The sequence below is a fragment of the Lissotriton vulgaris genome, unplaced genomic scaffold (genome assembly GCF_964263255.1).
Source record: "Lissotriton vulgaris unplaced genomic scaffold, aLisVul1.2 SCAFFOLD_3111, whole genome shotgun sequence".
NCBI classification, from domain to species: Eukaryota; Metazoa; Chordata; class Amphibia; order Caudata; family Salamandridae; genus Lissotriton; species Lissotriton vulgaris.
In genome coordinates, this window is record NW_028250778.1 from 193,858 (window position 1) to 210,398 (window position 16,541).

General features: G+C 44.9%; 1 protein-coding gene across 6 annotated transcripts in view; it reads left to right on the plus strand.

The window, feature by feature from the left end:
• Positions 1-5,594, plus strand: part of YIPF5 (Yip1 domain family member 5) — a 116,543-nt gene extending 110,949 nt beyond the window's left edge. For 2 of the 6 annotated variants that reach the window (XM_086950662.1, XM_086950666.1), the window contains exons 6-7: positions 3,369-4,814; positions 5,098-5,594. In XM_086950662.1, the coding sequence (XP_086806788.1) occupies positions 3,369-3,531 (163 nt within the window). In that variant the 3' untranslated portion in view covers positions 3,532-4,814; positions 5,098-5,594. Of the gene's footprint in view, positions 1-3,368; positions 4,881-5,061 lie in introns of all 6 variants that reach the window. The other 4 variants (XM_086950664.1, XM_086950661.1, XM_086950663.1 and 1 more) reach the window with 3 other exon arrangements.
• Positions 5,595-16,541: the final 10,947 nt, after the last annotated feature.

Here is a 16,541-nt window from a genome sequence, read left to right on the forward strand (position 1 = left end):
GGTTAGATAAGAATCCCCCGACTTTGCAAACATGGTTATCAAATCTCATTGCCGTACATAACTTAGAAAAATACATATATGCAAGAAAGGGTAGGAGTGGGAGAGTACGAGGTATTAAGATATGGGGACCTTTGGAGAAATGGAGAATAGGTTGATTTATTTTTTTTACTGATGTAATATGATGGTGTTTACTATGCTACATAATTTAATATATGATATATGTTTTCCCCCTTTGGCGGTTAAATAGTTTTAACGTGAAATTTATTTGGATTGTATTGTAAGATGAACAAATGTATGAACAAAATGCTGCATTCTTGTTTTTTTCTATTTTCTGTAATGTGTGCTTTTTTTTGAAAGGTAAAATAAAAGATATTTAAAAAAAAAAAAAAAAAAAAAAACGTAATGACACCTTTTGAAGCTTGTTTTATCCGGACCTAGTTTCATTCAGAATGACTCAATCCGCTCCCACAGAACATTTGCCTGGTTTGGAGTCATGTGATGGAACAGTCCATTGTTACTTCATGTTGGCAATTCCTGAGCCTTCCCTAATAAAAATTAATGCATGCAGAGTTTAAGGGTGTCCCTCTTGTCTGTCATGACTAACTTGTTGTTCAGTCTGCCATGGATGCTCTGTTAGGCAATGGCAAACCCGTGGCACCTCCGCCATTATGTTTTCCGTGAGTTTGGAAACTTGAGACAAAAAAAGTTAACTGAACCCCTGTATCTCTCAGCAAAATGTATGCAGCTTGCATTGTGGCCTCTCACAATTCTGCAAAAGTACACACTCTGGCATTTCATTTATCAAAGGTTATAGAAATGAATCATTACAAATTCGGATCTTTATTGCATTCGGTTTGTGAGACCTTTATATCATAGGAACATTTAAAAGAAGAAGGGGGTATGAAATGAAGAGTAGTGTAGGATACATGCTTGTGTTTCACTGGTATATATTGTAGATGTGTTTACTTTAGTGTCATTGTATATAAATGTATGTGGATATTCATATACTCTGTCGTGGACCTGGCCCCTCCTCCTCACCCCATGACATCCGACCTATCCAATGTGTAACATTCATTTGGCTGTGACTATTTCTTAAAAATATCACGAGATATCATTGGTAGGAATCGAAGAACATATTTCTTTCTATTGAAAATGTGTAATTTCATATTTTCCTACGTTTGCTGGTCCTGCCTGTAGGCATGTTTTCTAGCTGGAGAAGTGGCATCTCATGCAGACTTTCCTAAGCGGGTCACTCGACTTAGAGGGAGTTCATAGATGATCATTCAGTCGCTGAGGGTGTTCAAAACGATATCAATTTACTACCGAAGAGTATCTCACATTTACCTCCTGATTAAGATCAGGACAGAAATATATTTAACACGAAATCTCACTTTGTCATATACACATTTCTTCTTGTGGGAATTAAATGTCTTGGAAGATCAAAAATGTCAAAGCCTTTGCAATGTTTTTGCTGAAATTTGGATTTACCTTCATGACTAGGACAGGGTGGGGTATGTGGGAAATGGAAATCTTCACCGTGGGCCAGTGTCTCTCACCGTTGTGTGTCTGCCTCCTCCTACAAGGTTAGAACAAAAATAACTAGAACTTGGATGAAGTATACAAAGTCATTTGGGAGGCTGTGTGGTTTGTGCCCCAATGACGTAGTTTTAATTTTGAAGCAATTTGGTATTTTGGCCAATCTTTAACTCATTTCTCATTTTGCAGTAGGTTGTACTTGATAGCTCCCTTCATCTCACTAAATCACGAATAACTTCCAGGGCTCCTTTGCAGGCTCTTTTTAGCTGTACATAACAAATCGGAAAGGGTTTGTCATTGTTAAGAGATGCATGCCTACAAATTCCCCATAATTGTACTATGTCCCATTGTGGTTCTGTTGTTATAGCATCCAAAGACATACAGGTTAAGCTGCCAGATGTTCAATAGGAGAAGAGACAATCCGCTGAACCTGCTGAAACCTTGTGAAGACCACTGTCTAAGTGGAATTGTATGCTAGTCTGGTGCGTCTCCCCTGCCCCTTTTAGCATGTTCATTTATTACAGAGGCATAATATAAATGGCAACCTTTCAAAAAACCTTTTACTAAAATTAGAGCCCCGTTGTCAGTAGGATCTGCAAATCTGTAGAGGTTGGGTCATCTTTCACCTACCTATGGACATTTTATACTCGATAGAAACAGAATGTGTGGTTTACTGGCCGTCCTAGGTTTTTCCCTCCTGTGCCATCGAAGCAGTGTATCATACTTGTTACTTTGTGAGATTATCTCCAAAGTCAAGGGCCCTATTTCGTTTTGTAACTCAGTGAGACATTTCTTACAAATCTTGGTGGACAGTACTTGGGGAGGAAGGTCCACCGAGGACCTTTAGCCTTTATTAGCTTTGGAGAATGTGTGCATATAGTGTGTTTAAAAATGATTGGTTAACAGCATGTAAAAATGTGTTCAGAATCCTTATTTTGCTACTGGTTTTAGTTTGTTACTTACATATGTTACATACATTTTCAAGACATGGCTCCAGCCGAGAGAAAATGGCTGTGTTTAAAGTGAAAATAGTACACCTAGATCTTCTTCATAATGTAGTATTATGCAGAGCTGTCTAGTGGGACACTATTGCTCAGTGCTATACTTCAGGTAAAAGTGAGCTCTGCTACAAGTGCTGTTATGCCGAAGCCACCAAAAGTTACACTAGATTCAAATCTCGATTCGATGTCTGTGTGAATATTTTAACCTTTAAGTGAGAGAACCTCAGATGAGCTGTATGTTCTTTAATTAGCAGACTGTTTTTTGGCATCTACAAGATATTAATTGTAGGGTTGTACAGCGAGTTGCTGCAGTCCGGCTATTGTAGGTGATTATTCCAATGCCCGTTGCCTGTTCAAACAAGACATTAAAGGCACGAGTGTCTGAGTAGTCGGGTAATGGGTGCATCATTTTACTTTTCTGTATTATTAACTTTCGAGATTAACAGACCTATTGGATACAATGTTAAGATTCTTTGTGTTAATTTGCTCCAGAGTGATGTTTGCAGCAGTGGTATGACGAAAAACCATTGAGTGACAACTACAAGATCCAAGAATACTAGTTTAATGTTACCTCCTTCCAGAAGTATGCAGACGACACCCTATGGCTTACATTTAAATGTAAAACTACACCAAACTTTTTAAGGTCCAGATATCTAATATAGACATTGAACGCGGTCAGTCATAGGCCTGGCTCTTGTTAATGCTTCATATTATAGTTTTGTTTTGATCACATCGTTACTGCCATAGGAATATATAGGGGAATACCTCACTAAGCTTCTTTGTTGGCAAAAATTCCGTTGAATATATATTCTTTTTTTTTTTATCTTTCAGGGGAATGATGGGCATTGTTCTCACTGCTTTAATCATCGGCTGGTGTAGTTTCTCTGCCTCAAAGATCTTCATATCTGCCCTGGCTATGGATGGACAGCAGCTTCTTGTTGCGTACCCCTGCGCCTTGCTATATGGCGTCTTTGCTCTGATATCTGTGTTTTGAACTCGGACTCTGCAGCGTTGGTATTCAGTGGGCCAAAGGAAAGAGGGAACACCGTAACTATTTAAACAGGACCAGGCATCTGCTGTGACGTCTTTGTAGCGTGAATGCTCATTGACCATTGGAGTCAGCAGATAATAAATGTTTTTCTGTTCATTTTTTACGGAACTTTTAAAATATTGAATTGCCATGCAGTGTCTAGCTTTAATAAAATGCTTGTGCTTTAAAGTAAGTATTTTCTTTTGTGTTGTGCATAAAACTGCACATAATCTTTGTTTTTATAGGTTTTGTTTCTTGTGAAGAGACGTCCATAAGGAAGAAATTGCTCTAGCATTTACAAAATTGCTTCAGGTTTATTTTGATGAAATCTGATAGCAGCTGGACTCCAATGGTTTAAAAATACACTGAGTTGTAGTGATTTAAAGTACCTGTACGCAAGCAGAAAAAAACGTTGTCCATGTCCCAGCTCTCTGGTACATCACTGTCCACTAGAGGAGAAGTCCAGCACCAAGGCTTAGCAATAAAAATGCAATTCCACATTAATATTTCAATCCATTACCAATTTAGAAAGCTATTTATTAACATAATGTGTTTATCTGATTTCGTTTCCAATCCCTGTGGGATCATTTGTCATATATTGCTTCATGGGCTGTACCCGACCATGGTCTAGCCAGTCACTGCGCCTTACAATGTATAATCTAGTCTGCTAAAGCTTACTTTGCACAACGGAATTTTGCAGTTGGTCCTCTGTTGCATGTGCTTCATTTCTCTGAGAAGTTACTGCAATAACCAGTATGTCGTTGCTATTGCATCTTTTGGCACCATTAGACACAACGTTTGACTTACTCCACTTCACGAACCATAGATTCAGTGTATTTTGTTATGAGCCACAACCTTTTCCAAGTCAGACTTAATGTTTCAAAATCAGGTTTATGTGCACGCTGGTAAAATATACTGTTAAGTCTTGGGCTTAAGCTGCACCCGTTATTTGTCCTTTAGCCTTTCAGACATCTTACACTTGCACCACGTTCACTTACTAACGTTCACATTCAAAAGCACCATCTTGTCTGCAATCACTGGTTTCTCTGTTAGGAATTTCACTCAAATTCTCTGCCTTTGAAGTGGAAGTGTAATGGTTCGCACACATTGCATTTAGAGTTCATTCTCGGTTGCACGTAAGGCAATGATGGAATTTCTCAGAACATAATTCTGTGGCCTATTACCCGAACCATGAATGTCATTTTTTTCCTCACCAACATGGTGCAATCAGATCTTTTGCACGCATCGTTTAACCCCTTCACTGCGGCGGCTATTCCGCCGCAGTGCTAAGGGGGCGGGGTGGTCGCGCGGGGGCCGCATGCTGGTGACGGAACCGCTCCGTCACCAGCCTCGGTTGAGCTGTGCTCATGACGGAGCGGTTCCGTCATGGCCCGCCCCGCTCAATAGAACGCCCAGCGCAGGCACGGAATTCGCGCCGCGCAGGCGCGTCGGGCGGGCCATGACGGAACCGCTCCGTCATCAGCGCACCCGCAGCTGATGACGGAGCGGTTCCGTCATCAGCGTGCAAAGGGTTAAGAGCTCAAGTTTCAAATAAGAACTGCAGCAACATTCACATAGCTCCTTTGTTACCAAACATTTAACATTTTCACACTTCCAGCGATTAATCTGATGGGTGTCAGTATTTTGACTACAAAAGTAAAGTTATATACAAGATAATCTTCATGTTTTTTTCAATGCTGTCTAGATTAATGTTTTTCTTTTTTTCAATTATAAAGCGAAATAAATACTGGGTTGTTGGTAAATCAATATGGTTTTCCCCCAAAAATATCTAAAATAGTGATATTGGGTTCAACACCCTTTTCCCCAGTTGGAACGTTCATTTTAAGAGAAAGACAAACGTGACTTATGGCTACTTGTTGGTAGCAATTTGCCTGTAAAGACGTCCATAGGTGCTCCTGATATAAAATCGTAAATTGTGTCCATTTGAATGTTTGGTGGTGTTTCCCTTGGCAAGAAATAATATCCATGCTCTTTGTATTGCACAATAAACGGGTTCTGTTTTTTTACTTTTGACTTGTATTTGTTTGTATATAGCATACTTGTCAAGAAGTGTCATTTTTAAACGTGACTTATGACATTAATTTTCTCGCAACCTAGGAGGACAATTTAAAAAAAAGGATCTTTAATACTCGGTTGACAAGTACCCTCTTTAAGTAGTGAGAGCTTACAGTAGCCTGTAAACTTCAATGGCCCGTTCCATCTCCAATTCCTGAAATGCATTTGTTCACTTTGCCAAGCTTTTGTACTTCATTCATGTGCCATAAACTCCCTCTTTTGACATCATAATAGACGTATTTTTAATGTGGTTTCCTACAGTTAGAGATGCTGGTTCGTAAGACATGTAGTTATTAAATTGTTTACAAATAAAGTGACTCAGATGAAAAATGAATGGTGGATGACTACAGCCAAATCGCGTTTTTACTGTTAAGATTATAGCATAATAAACATATTGCATCATTATATTTAATTATTGCTGTGCATTTCTGATAGATTTGCATTTGAATGAAATGTACCATATGTAAACATATTCGCTAACAAAGCGAAAATAGTATAAAAAATGTTTTTAAAAGACAAGCCTTATTTAAGTTATATGCACACTGTCTTAACTGGTGATGTTAATATGAGTTGAAAGACAACTAATAGTTCTTATCACTAATATCACCTCACTTTTTCTTGACTAAGTAGTATTTCTTCCAAATGTAATTGTCTTACCCTTTATGTAGATTCTCAGTTAGCATTGAGCATTTATGGGAGTTGTTCAAGATATCAATTGCCTTTTGGTACATGTACAGTTTGGATCTCCTGCACCCTGGCTTAGGCCATCGAAGCCTGGGCAATGCACAAAACTCTCCTTTCTAGGAGCATTTAGTCTATCGTTTTGCACACTTGTGTTTAATCCCAATTAACCGATGTAAACTGCTTTCATTACTATAGTATATTTATTACAGGGCGAATAGTACAACATCAAAGAGTTTGTGAGATCTCTGTCTTCAATGCTTGATTCTAAATTCTACATATAAACATGAAATGGCTAAGAATAGGAAAGCTTTGTTCTAAAACATGTAAGTCTGTGTATTTGACAGAGGCGGAAGCAACCAGTAAGATCAGTAACTGTTTACAATTAGCAAACCCAATTTAACTTTTATTTAGTGGTCTTTTGTTTAGTGGTTATTTAAAAAGACATTCGAAATCAGTTTGAACATTTCCAGTTGACTTTTTGGATTAAATGATACTTTCTCCATATGTACCAGTTTGCCACTTCTGTTAGACATGTATCAGTTTACAGAATGCATTTTTATAAATTCCTTTACAGTCTCTTCTTTAAACAAGCAGAACATTCAACGTCTATTATGTACTGTTGGTATTATAAGGTTCAAGCATGTTTTGCATCATCTTCAAGTACTGTAATTTTATATCCAACAGACATCTTCTCAGTGTAGACCAATCTTCCAAGCATGATATCCCTTCGCTGGGCTTTCCCGTCAGCTTCATAATATTCCAAGTACCCCATATCCTCCAATGTTTAGAATGGCATCCTCTGAGTTTTGTAATACACTATTGGCAGGATTTTGATGGATTTCTAGAAATCACCATAAAACTTCTCTCAAGCCATATTTGCTTGAGTGTGTCCACTAATTGCCAATCTTCATTATTTTGAAAGAGTATCTATCCCCTTTGACTCAGAAAGCAGTTTCACTGTCGAGGGAAATATTATTTCGGATATTGATTTCTCTACACCAGCCTGAAATGAACACTTCATGAGCTTCTGAAGATAGCTTTCCTCGTGCTTCACACATCTCCAGTAATGCTCATATTCAAACGGTCTTCTTTACCATCTTTTGCAGAGTCTATTAGATGCCACCTAAGGAGCTAAGCAAAATATTTTGTCTTCGTAAACCTGAAAGTATTGGAACCCTTCGGATTGTGCAGAGCCGTTCATTCCAGAGTTGAGGATCATCTACCGATATGCCAAATGATGAGCTGCTTTTTTTTGTAGATTATTGCGCTAGATACTTAGGGATGGATTTATTTACTAATGAATGCACACATCTGTGCTGAGCAGTGAATGCGTTTAATCGTTGGAGGTTCTACAGAATTTCAGAAAATGTAATATTGCTTTAAATCCTTTGCTACATGTCTGCCTACATCAGTATATAAAACCTGTTCCATTTAAAACAATGTAGAGGGTGTGCTGGTATTGTGAGGAGGGGTCACTGTCATTTATGTAACCCCCTTTTATTTTTGTGTTTTTCAATTGTTTTTTGGAAAACCAAAAAAGCAATACACAGGAGCAATGCAGGGGGAGGTGAGGGTGCAGCCGGAAGGGAACACATCGTACATTGATCTCACTATCTTTATACATCAGCAGTGGGTTATGGTGCATCCAACTGACCTAGAAGGGGCAGCACTGCACAATATGTGTCAAACAGAGGGTGTCACATTCCCATACAGGGGTGGAGGGGGTGGTCCCATGTTATTGACAGGGGTCGTAGGAAGGGTGGCATGACTAGTAGCACAGAGGGACAGGGCATAGCATGTCTGAGGGAGGAGGGATAAAACAGAGGCAGAATGGTAGGAAAGAAAGGGGAAGGTGGAGGGATTGGGGGAAGCTTTCAAAGTTGAGGGACATACCATCCTGTGCAGTGGACTAGTCCCGGCACCGCCATCCAGTGGGGGAAGTTTTGGTGCGCAGTGTCCCCAAAGAAGTGCGCCCATGTCTGTAAAAATGTCTCGGCTCTGTCCCGAGGGGTTATATATGATCCGTTCATGGGAGGCTGCCTGAAACATTGCCACAGCCACTCTTCTTGTGAGGGAGCGCAAGTGGTGGACGATGCATATCTAAGCTGTTGCCAGGGCCCTGTGCAAGAGGCAATGCTGCATGTGGGTGAGGTCCATGAATGCCCCTGGGTCATGCAAAAGAATCGTTATGGGCAAGAGGGTTCCTGAGCTGCAGGGTCTTAACAAGCATTGTCCCGATCACGTCCCAAAAGGGCTGGATCGAGGGACATAAAACATCTGAGATTGCAACGGGTGGCCGGACATTACCAGCAGTTTGCTTGGGAGCAGGCCTGCTGTTTGCAGCTTCACCAGTGTCCAGTGCCAGACGTGAAGTATTATGAAGAGGCAGAATTTCAAACGAGCTTCCCACGTCCCTCGATCAAATGCCTCCAGGAGTTCTGCCAAATCGTCCACCTCATACTCTGTCTGCAGCTGGGTTTGCCATTTGGTTAGGAGGTTGTTGAGGACAGGAATTGAGAATACGTAGCAGTTCATGAGGTTGTAGAGCCTCACGATGACCCCTCGGGACCAGCCCCATGTCATGAGGTAGGATAGTACCTGGAAGGCCTGTAGGTCCCAAGGCTGCACTCCCATGCTGCATCAGAGGCGATGCTGCAGTTGGAGATGGTGACGCAACTGTTGGGGCAATAGGCCAAACTCCTCGTAACTTATCAAAGGGTTTGAGGGTCCCTTCTGGAATTACCTGGTTCTGACTGTGGCCCCCTGCCAGTCCATACTGTTCCCAGTTGAGGACCTCCCTTCCTATGTGTAGGCAGCCCTATAGAGAAGGGGATCCACTCCGAAGGGGCGAAGCGCCTGGTGGCAGGATTTCTGCATGGCCTGGGTTTTCAGGGCTCATAGGGGGGCATGCCTCCTTTGTACATAAGGTCAAGTCTGTGCCTTCTTGACAGCAGCAGATGCTCTGCCAATACCCACTGTGGTGGGTCTAGTGTCCCAGGGAGCATATGAGCCTTCTGAGAGAGGTGAAAAGCCAAGGTGCGTCTCTCGACTGATGGTAGGCCCAGGCCTCGGCACGAGCAGCATGCCAAGTTTGGTATCGGCCTTAAGGGGCGAGAAGACTTCCAGACAAAGGAGCGAATCCCAGTTTCCATTGAGCGTAGCATATACAGGGGACCAAGAGTTAGCATGCCATAAGTAAACATTGGGAGCGTGGCCATCTGTACTGCCTGTACTTTCCCCACACATAGATAGGCATAGATGGGACCACTATTCAAAATCCAGTTTCATGCAGGCTATGAGGAGATTCAGATGGTTTGCTCCAAGCCCTGGTTGACAAAGATCCCTAGGTACTTTAGGCGCAATGGTGTCTATCGGATTGGATAGCCATGGATCACTGCTCTTGCGGTCATGCGCAATAGGGGTAGTGCCTTGCTCTTGCCCCAGTTCACCCAGTACCTTGAAAGAATTGCAGTCAGTGATGTCCAACAAGGCCGGTAGGGCGCGATGGAGGTCCTTCAGAGTGAGGAGTATGTCATCTGCATACAGATAGATCCTTGACGTGCCTTCCAGCAGAGGTACACCTGTGAGGAGCAGCAATTGGCAGATGTTGGCTGCAAGGTGCTCCACGGCCAACAAGAAAGGCAGGGACAATAATGGGCAGCCCTGTTGTGTTCCTCTCTGGATAGGGAAAGGGTCTGACCGAAAGCTGCCACAATTGGCCTATGCTGTGGGGCAGTCGTTGAGCCAACCGACCTTTCTGATAAATTGAAAACTGAGTCCAAATGTTTTCAAGGCATCAAAGAATTAGCCCCACGCAATCCTATTGAACGCCCTCACAGCATTGAGGGAGATTCTTGGTTCCCCCATAGGGCATGAGTGAGGACACGGAGGTGGTTCTTGGAGGAGCGACTGAGTATGAACCCTATCTGAGTGTGGTGTGTCAGGGACGGGATCACCTTTCGAAAGAAGAGCTGCCAGTGCTCCAGCGAGGATTTTTATGTACCCGTTAAGTAAGGAGATGGGCCTGTAGCTGCCGCACCGGCGTGGGGGTCCTTCCCCAGCTTGGGGAGAACTGCTATCACTGCTCTGTTAGAGATGGAGCTCAGGGAGCCTGTCTGGTCAGCCTTTTGGAAGACGGCATGAAGAGAGTAAACTACATCCCTGCCCACCCATTGGTAGAACTCCACAAGGAAGCCGTCGTCCCCGGGATCCTTATGACTGGTGTTTGGAGATGGCTTGTGCTATCTTGGCTTTTCTGATTTCCCTGTCAAGTAGGGCCCGTCCCTCCTCAGTGAGATTAGAATGGTGCACCCCCTCGAACAAGGCCTCCAGTCTGTCAGCACTAGCAGTCTTCTTCCATTGTATAGTGTCTGGTTAAAGGTTGCAATTGCATTGACTGTCTTGTGAGTGGGTGAGGACCTCTCAGTCTGTGGAGTGGATGACTGGGATGACCAATACAGCCTCCTGTAGGCGGCCCGCATTTTCGACTTGCTCACATTCACAGTGGTGGTCTTATAGCCACCGTAGTACATAATCAGCCTTGGATGTGTACGAAGTGTTTAGGTCTATGCCAGCCTTCTCTAGTCGAACGCCCTCGGGAGGCCCGAGCTGCTTTTTATATTAGCTGGCAGCAGATGGTCATCTTTGCGGCTGCTCACATTATCCTCTGGGTAGATACTGAAACCCTGCTGTCTTCTAGGTATGTGGAAACGTGCATGCGCAGTTGGGCTTTATCCTGGGGGTGCGGTAGCATGGTATGTTGAGGCGCCATGGCTTGCAACCTGGAGAGGCAAGGCCTAAGTCCAGAGACCGCAAGAACGGTGCATGATCGGAGAGCATAACGTTTATGATCTGGGATCCCGAGTGATGGCCACCACCCACTGGGAGACCAAAAAGTAGTCCTGTATGGATTGGGTGCCTTGTACCAACAAGAAGGAGGTATGCTACCTGTCTGATGGATGGGAGAGACGCCAGTGATCCACCAAACCATGGTCAGATTGCACGTCCCCCAGGAGGTCCAGCACTGTGTCCTGCGCTAGGTTCCAGTCTCCCCTGATTAAGTAGTGGGAGGCGCCAATCTTGGTAAGGAGGCAGTTGCACTGGAGGAGAAAGGGACGCTTTGCGCCTATTGGGTTGTACACAGAGCTTTTGCAGAGCATCCGTTCCCCAAGCTTGGGAAAAACATACCGGCTGTCCGTGTCAGACAAAGACTTTACTACAGTGATGGGGAATGACCTAAGGAGGACAACCGCAACTCCATATTTCCAGGGGGGGAGGGGGACGACTGTGGACCACTCTCCCCACCCAATCCAGGTGCATCTTTTTCGATTCGAAGCTGGCGAGGTGTGTCTCCTGTAACAGGGCAATATCCACCCATTTTGGCTGCAGATAGGAAAGCACCTTTGTGTGCTTCATGTAGTGCATTAGCTTCTTGCCGTTCAACGAGATGACACAGTGCGGGGGGAGGATGCAGGTGCTATTGCGGACATTAGGGCAGTTCTTGGGTCTGGCGGTGACACTGGCAGCAAGGACCTGAAGGGAGAGTTCAAGGAGACAAGATGTAGCCTGGAAAGAATGATGTAGGGGGAGAGAGGAGAATAAGTTATGGGGAATACAATACTATTTGGACACGTCCCAGGGTGGGATGCTAAATGCGTAAAAAGGAGAGGTTAGAAGGAACGGTGGGATGGACAAGGGGGTATTAACAAACCGCCTCTAAGCCGAGGTCAGGCCTCAAGGGCTGTAGACTGTAAACCACTGCTCTAGGCCTGCGGCTCTAGCGTGCCAAGGGGGGGATCCCAAAGGGATGGGCAGGCCATAAAGTGCATTGAAGATAACTAGGATGGGGGCAGGGCCGCAGTGGAAGGCCAAGTAGCAGCGGGCCAGGGCATACGCTGGTTCTAACCAACGGCCAGTGGTGCATTCTGTGGCAATAAAGCATGAGGGTAAAGCGGTACCATCAGTAGGAGGGTGCAACAGGTGGTTTCGAGTGCATTCAAAGGCTAGAGGGCCATAAAAAGGGTGGAGGGGAGTACTACTAGTAGTGGTGAGCTTGTAGCTCAGGATCTCCCTTCTGCCAGGGGTCAGCTGTAGACTAACAGGCCAGAAAATGTTGAGCATCATATACCTCAAAATACATCAAAGGAATCACAGCATAGATCCGGGTGCACATCAAGCAATGCAATGGAGAACAAAACATAGCACAGCTGCACAAGAAAAATTGCACGATAACAGCAATTAACATAGCGTTGAGAAGAAGTACAGGCATGCAACATGGTACTCATACATCTGCTGCGAGGAGGTCGCGGCCCCCATGAAGCTAGCAGAGCGTCTAAACCCTTGGGAGGGGCAGGATTTGTCTGGACGCTGGTTCTATGTGATGGCTGCCAACGCTTTGTGGATCAGGTCACTGTCGTCCTGGGAATGGGCTGCTCTCTCTGGATCTCTGCCACTGTCTTGTTTACCGCTGTTGCTCTATCAGCTGCCTAGGGCAGCGTGGCAGTTGGACGGCCTTTCAATCAAGGGGGAGCAGTGTCCATAGCATGAACAGTGAGTGTTTCCAGAAAAAGGCACAGAGCTTCTGGGTCAAAAAAGAATTTTGGACCTGCCGTCTTTCGTGATCCATATTAAGGCAGGTTCTCATCCAGGGGATACTCATCAATAGTCATAATCTATGAATAAACCCCGCCCATGTGCGGGATCCCGGAGCATATAGAACACATATATATATATGTATATATATATATATATATCCAGCCTAAAACATTTCCAAACTGGCAAAGCTGCTGAAAATTACATGAATTAGCATACACACAGTTGTACTCTCCCAACTCCCTAAGGAAGAAAGAGAGCAGTACAATTTGCATACAACAATGCATTATTGCCATAGAAAAACCTGTAATTGCAGGCATTTGCCAGTAGGCTGCAGTAGAGTATAAAGAAACAAAGAAAGACTGACACCTTGCCTTGAAGGCATTAGAGTAGGGGTACTGTGCCTTAAGACCTGAAGGCGACCCCCTGCTCCCATGATGCACCACAGGTGGCAGTTGGGTCAGTTCTTTTTTCCAGCTTCTGAGGAGATCCTGGAGCTTGAGCTCTTCAGTTTTTGACTGAAATTGTTTGGTTTGCGTGAATTTTTTCAGAAAATTCGACATCTTCTGGTTTATTAAGGCTTTTGCTTTGGTTTTTTGTGGAATTCCATTAAATTGTCTGTCAGAATGCCTGCTTTATTCCGAAAGTGTCCTTCTTGTGACAAGAAAATGGCACTGGCTGACCCACACTCAGTGTGTATTGTGTGCCTTCCATCTGCACACAATCCTGAACAGTTCCACCATTGTCAGAAGTTCTCCAGACGGACCCTTCGTGACAGAGAACGTATCAGACTCCATGCCATGTTGGAGAAAGACAGAAGTCATCAGGTGGGTGGCCATGGAGGCCCCAGGACGTCGTCTTCCAGCAAGCATGGCCAAAAACAGCGACATTCCGCTTCCCCTGCCCCCAGGAAGAGGAAGGGAGGACGAGAATCTCCGTCGACGTTGAATTCGCCATCGAAGAGGCCCAGATACTCTTCTGGAACACCATCGCAATATCGAGAGTCTCCGCTGCATCCAAGTAAGTCTTCGTCGAGACGCCACACTTCGGGCTCTAAGTCTGTGGCTGCTGGCATGTCCAAGTCTCCGTCGACATCGACACTCTCTGGCACCCTCGAGGGGGTCAGTGTCGAGAGTTATGAATGCTTCCAGATCTCCGCCTGCTGGTGAGCCGCCATCAAGAGGGTCGTCAAGATCCCACCATTCGACGTCTAGGAGGTCGCCGTCGAGGCGACGCCAGGAAGGGTCGCCGTCGACACGATGTCGAAGAAGGTCGTCGTCGACACGACTGCATGAAGGTAGCTACTTACTTGTAATTAGGATTACAGGTAAGTAACTAATCCTTCGAGCAGTACATACTTGATGTCTGTTTAATGGACAGGGGCCGGAGGCTAAGAATGCTTTTTTGTGGTTGTTGGTCTCTTGTGAGAAGTCTGCGGCTATGTGGATTATAGGTAAGCATGGGCGAATTTTGCGAATTCGCGGTTCGCGAATTTGCGTATTTGCGAATTCGCTATCCACAAAATGTTCGCAAGGGTTTCTGCCAGTTCGCAAGGGTTTTGTACCAGTTCGCAATTGCGAACTTACTTGTCGGCTCGCAACGGCCGCGACTATGTTGTTTCTATGTCTGGTTCATCATCACAGGTTCACAGCACCCTCTGTTTCACCACTGCCACCCTCTGGTTCACCACTGCCACCCTCTGGTTCACGCCTGCCACCCTCTGGTTCACGCATGCCACCCTCTGGTACACCACTGCCACCCTCTGGTTCATCACTGTAGATTATGGGGGTGAAAAGCAAGCACACCTGCCCTGCTTCAACTGACATGAATTAATTTGGGGTTGATTAATGTGTCACTGAATTTAAACTTCCAGTCTGGCACCTGCTTCCTTATCTGTAATTTGCTTTTTGTTGCAGTGCAATTTTTTTTCACAGGACCTTTGTGGCCTACTTGTAGCTATTCTATGAGCCTGCTGTGAGGGTCAGAGCAGGGTCATAGAATAGTTGCAAGTAGGCAACTGAACTCTGGAGTGGCCCCTCAGGAAGCACTACAGGGAATTGTTACTAATGATGAGTTTGAACTTTTGCACCTGCTGAGTGCTTTCAGTTTTGCAAAACTCGTTTTTCTGTAATTTCGCGGGATTCGCGAGGCGCGAATTTGCGCGAGATCGAATTCGGAAGCCGCGAATTCGTGCGAATATGCGATTTTGTTTTTTAGCGGCGTGTTCGCAAGGTTTTGTGCGTTTTAGTGAGCCGCTTGTAGCGCAACGGCGCGAAGTTACCCTCACGGTCGTTCACGGGCGCGGCCATCTTGTTTGCATGACGTATTTCCGTTTCAGGGCGCGATGTGTAATCTTGCAAAGTGTGGGGCTCGCTAGTACAAGTTTGCGTGTGATCGCAAGGAAAATCTCGCGCGAACTTACCCACGCGGTCGTGAACGGGCGCGGCCATCTTGTTTCTCATTCATTGCTATGGTTCTTGGCATGCTTTCTGTATCCTCTCTGAATCTCTGCCATCCTTTGCTTGTTTGAAGTTTTTTTGATCTATTTTACTTATTAAATATCCCTCTATTTTTCTAGCTCTATATTTTTGTGTTTTCTGCTTCTTTTGGTTAATTTTAAACTACTTTTTTAAACTCTTCTCTTTTCTTCTTCCCTATTCTATTTCTTCTTTATTATTTACCTTCCTTTCTGCCCAGACCATGGTAAAGGGAGCCGGGAAGCATCCTGAGAAGGGGAAGAGTCCCGCACCCCGTGCCCGGCTGCCGTGCGGGCGTTTGAGGGGGGAGCAGGTCACAGCCCGGGAGATCTTCAGCACGGAGGAGGTGGCCGCACTAGTTTTTTATGTTCAGCACCGCCTCCCCAGGACCATCATGGCAGGCGGCAAGATCGCTAGTGGGTTCGGGATCCGGGAGCGCCGGAAGCGGTGGGAGAAGGTCTGCCGGGCCATGTACCAACACTCTCGGGTCAGGCGCACTTACAACCAGGCGACCCACCGTTGGACGGATCTCCTGGACCGCGAACGCGACTTGATCGTTCTGCTCGGCCTTGAGATCCCCAGGCTTGGTGAGTAGTAGTAGCTATTTCTTTACTACTCTGTTTTCTCCTGCTCTGTGTGTTATTGTATTGCAAATTTTTGTTTTTTACCAAGAGCAATAATGCTGCTGATTACATTGTAGGTAAACTATATTTCAAAATCTTCTGTGCATTTCAGGTGCACTGCTCTCCTTCTCAGTAGCGTTGCTACTATGCTTATTTGTTTTCGATTTTGTGTTCATTTCATTGGCCTGAGAAATTATGTATGAGTGTAGTTTAAAGAACTGCGTAATGCTAGACACTAAGGGTCAGATTTTTAATTACCGGCGCATCCTGCAAAGTAGCAGGGATGCGCCAGTAATTGTGCGCCACGCCACCACCTCCCATGGTGCGCCGTATTTACAATGCGGCGCACCATGGGCCCAAAACGTCACCGAAGCGTTATGCATCTGTGCCGTAAAGGCGGCGAATTGCTGGAGTTGCGTCGCAACGATGGCGCAGCTCCAGCAATGCTATGGGGTGCCCTATCTCCCCAATGCTGTGTCAAGCCGTACGTCTGCTTCAAGCAGGCGCAGGGTTTGAGTCCGCA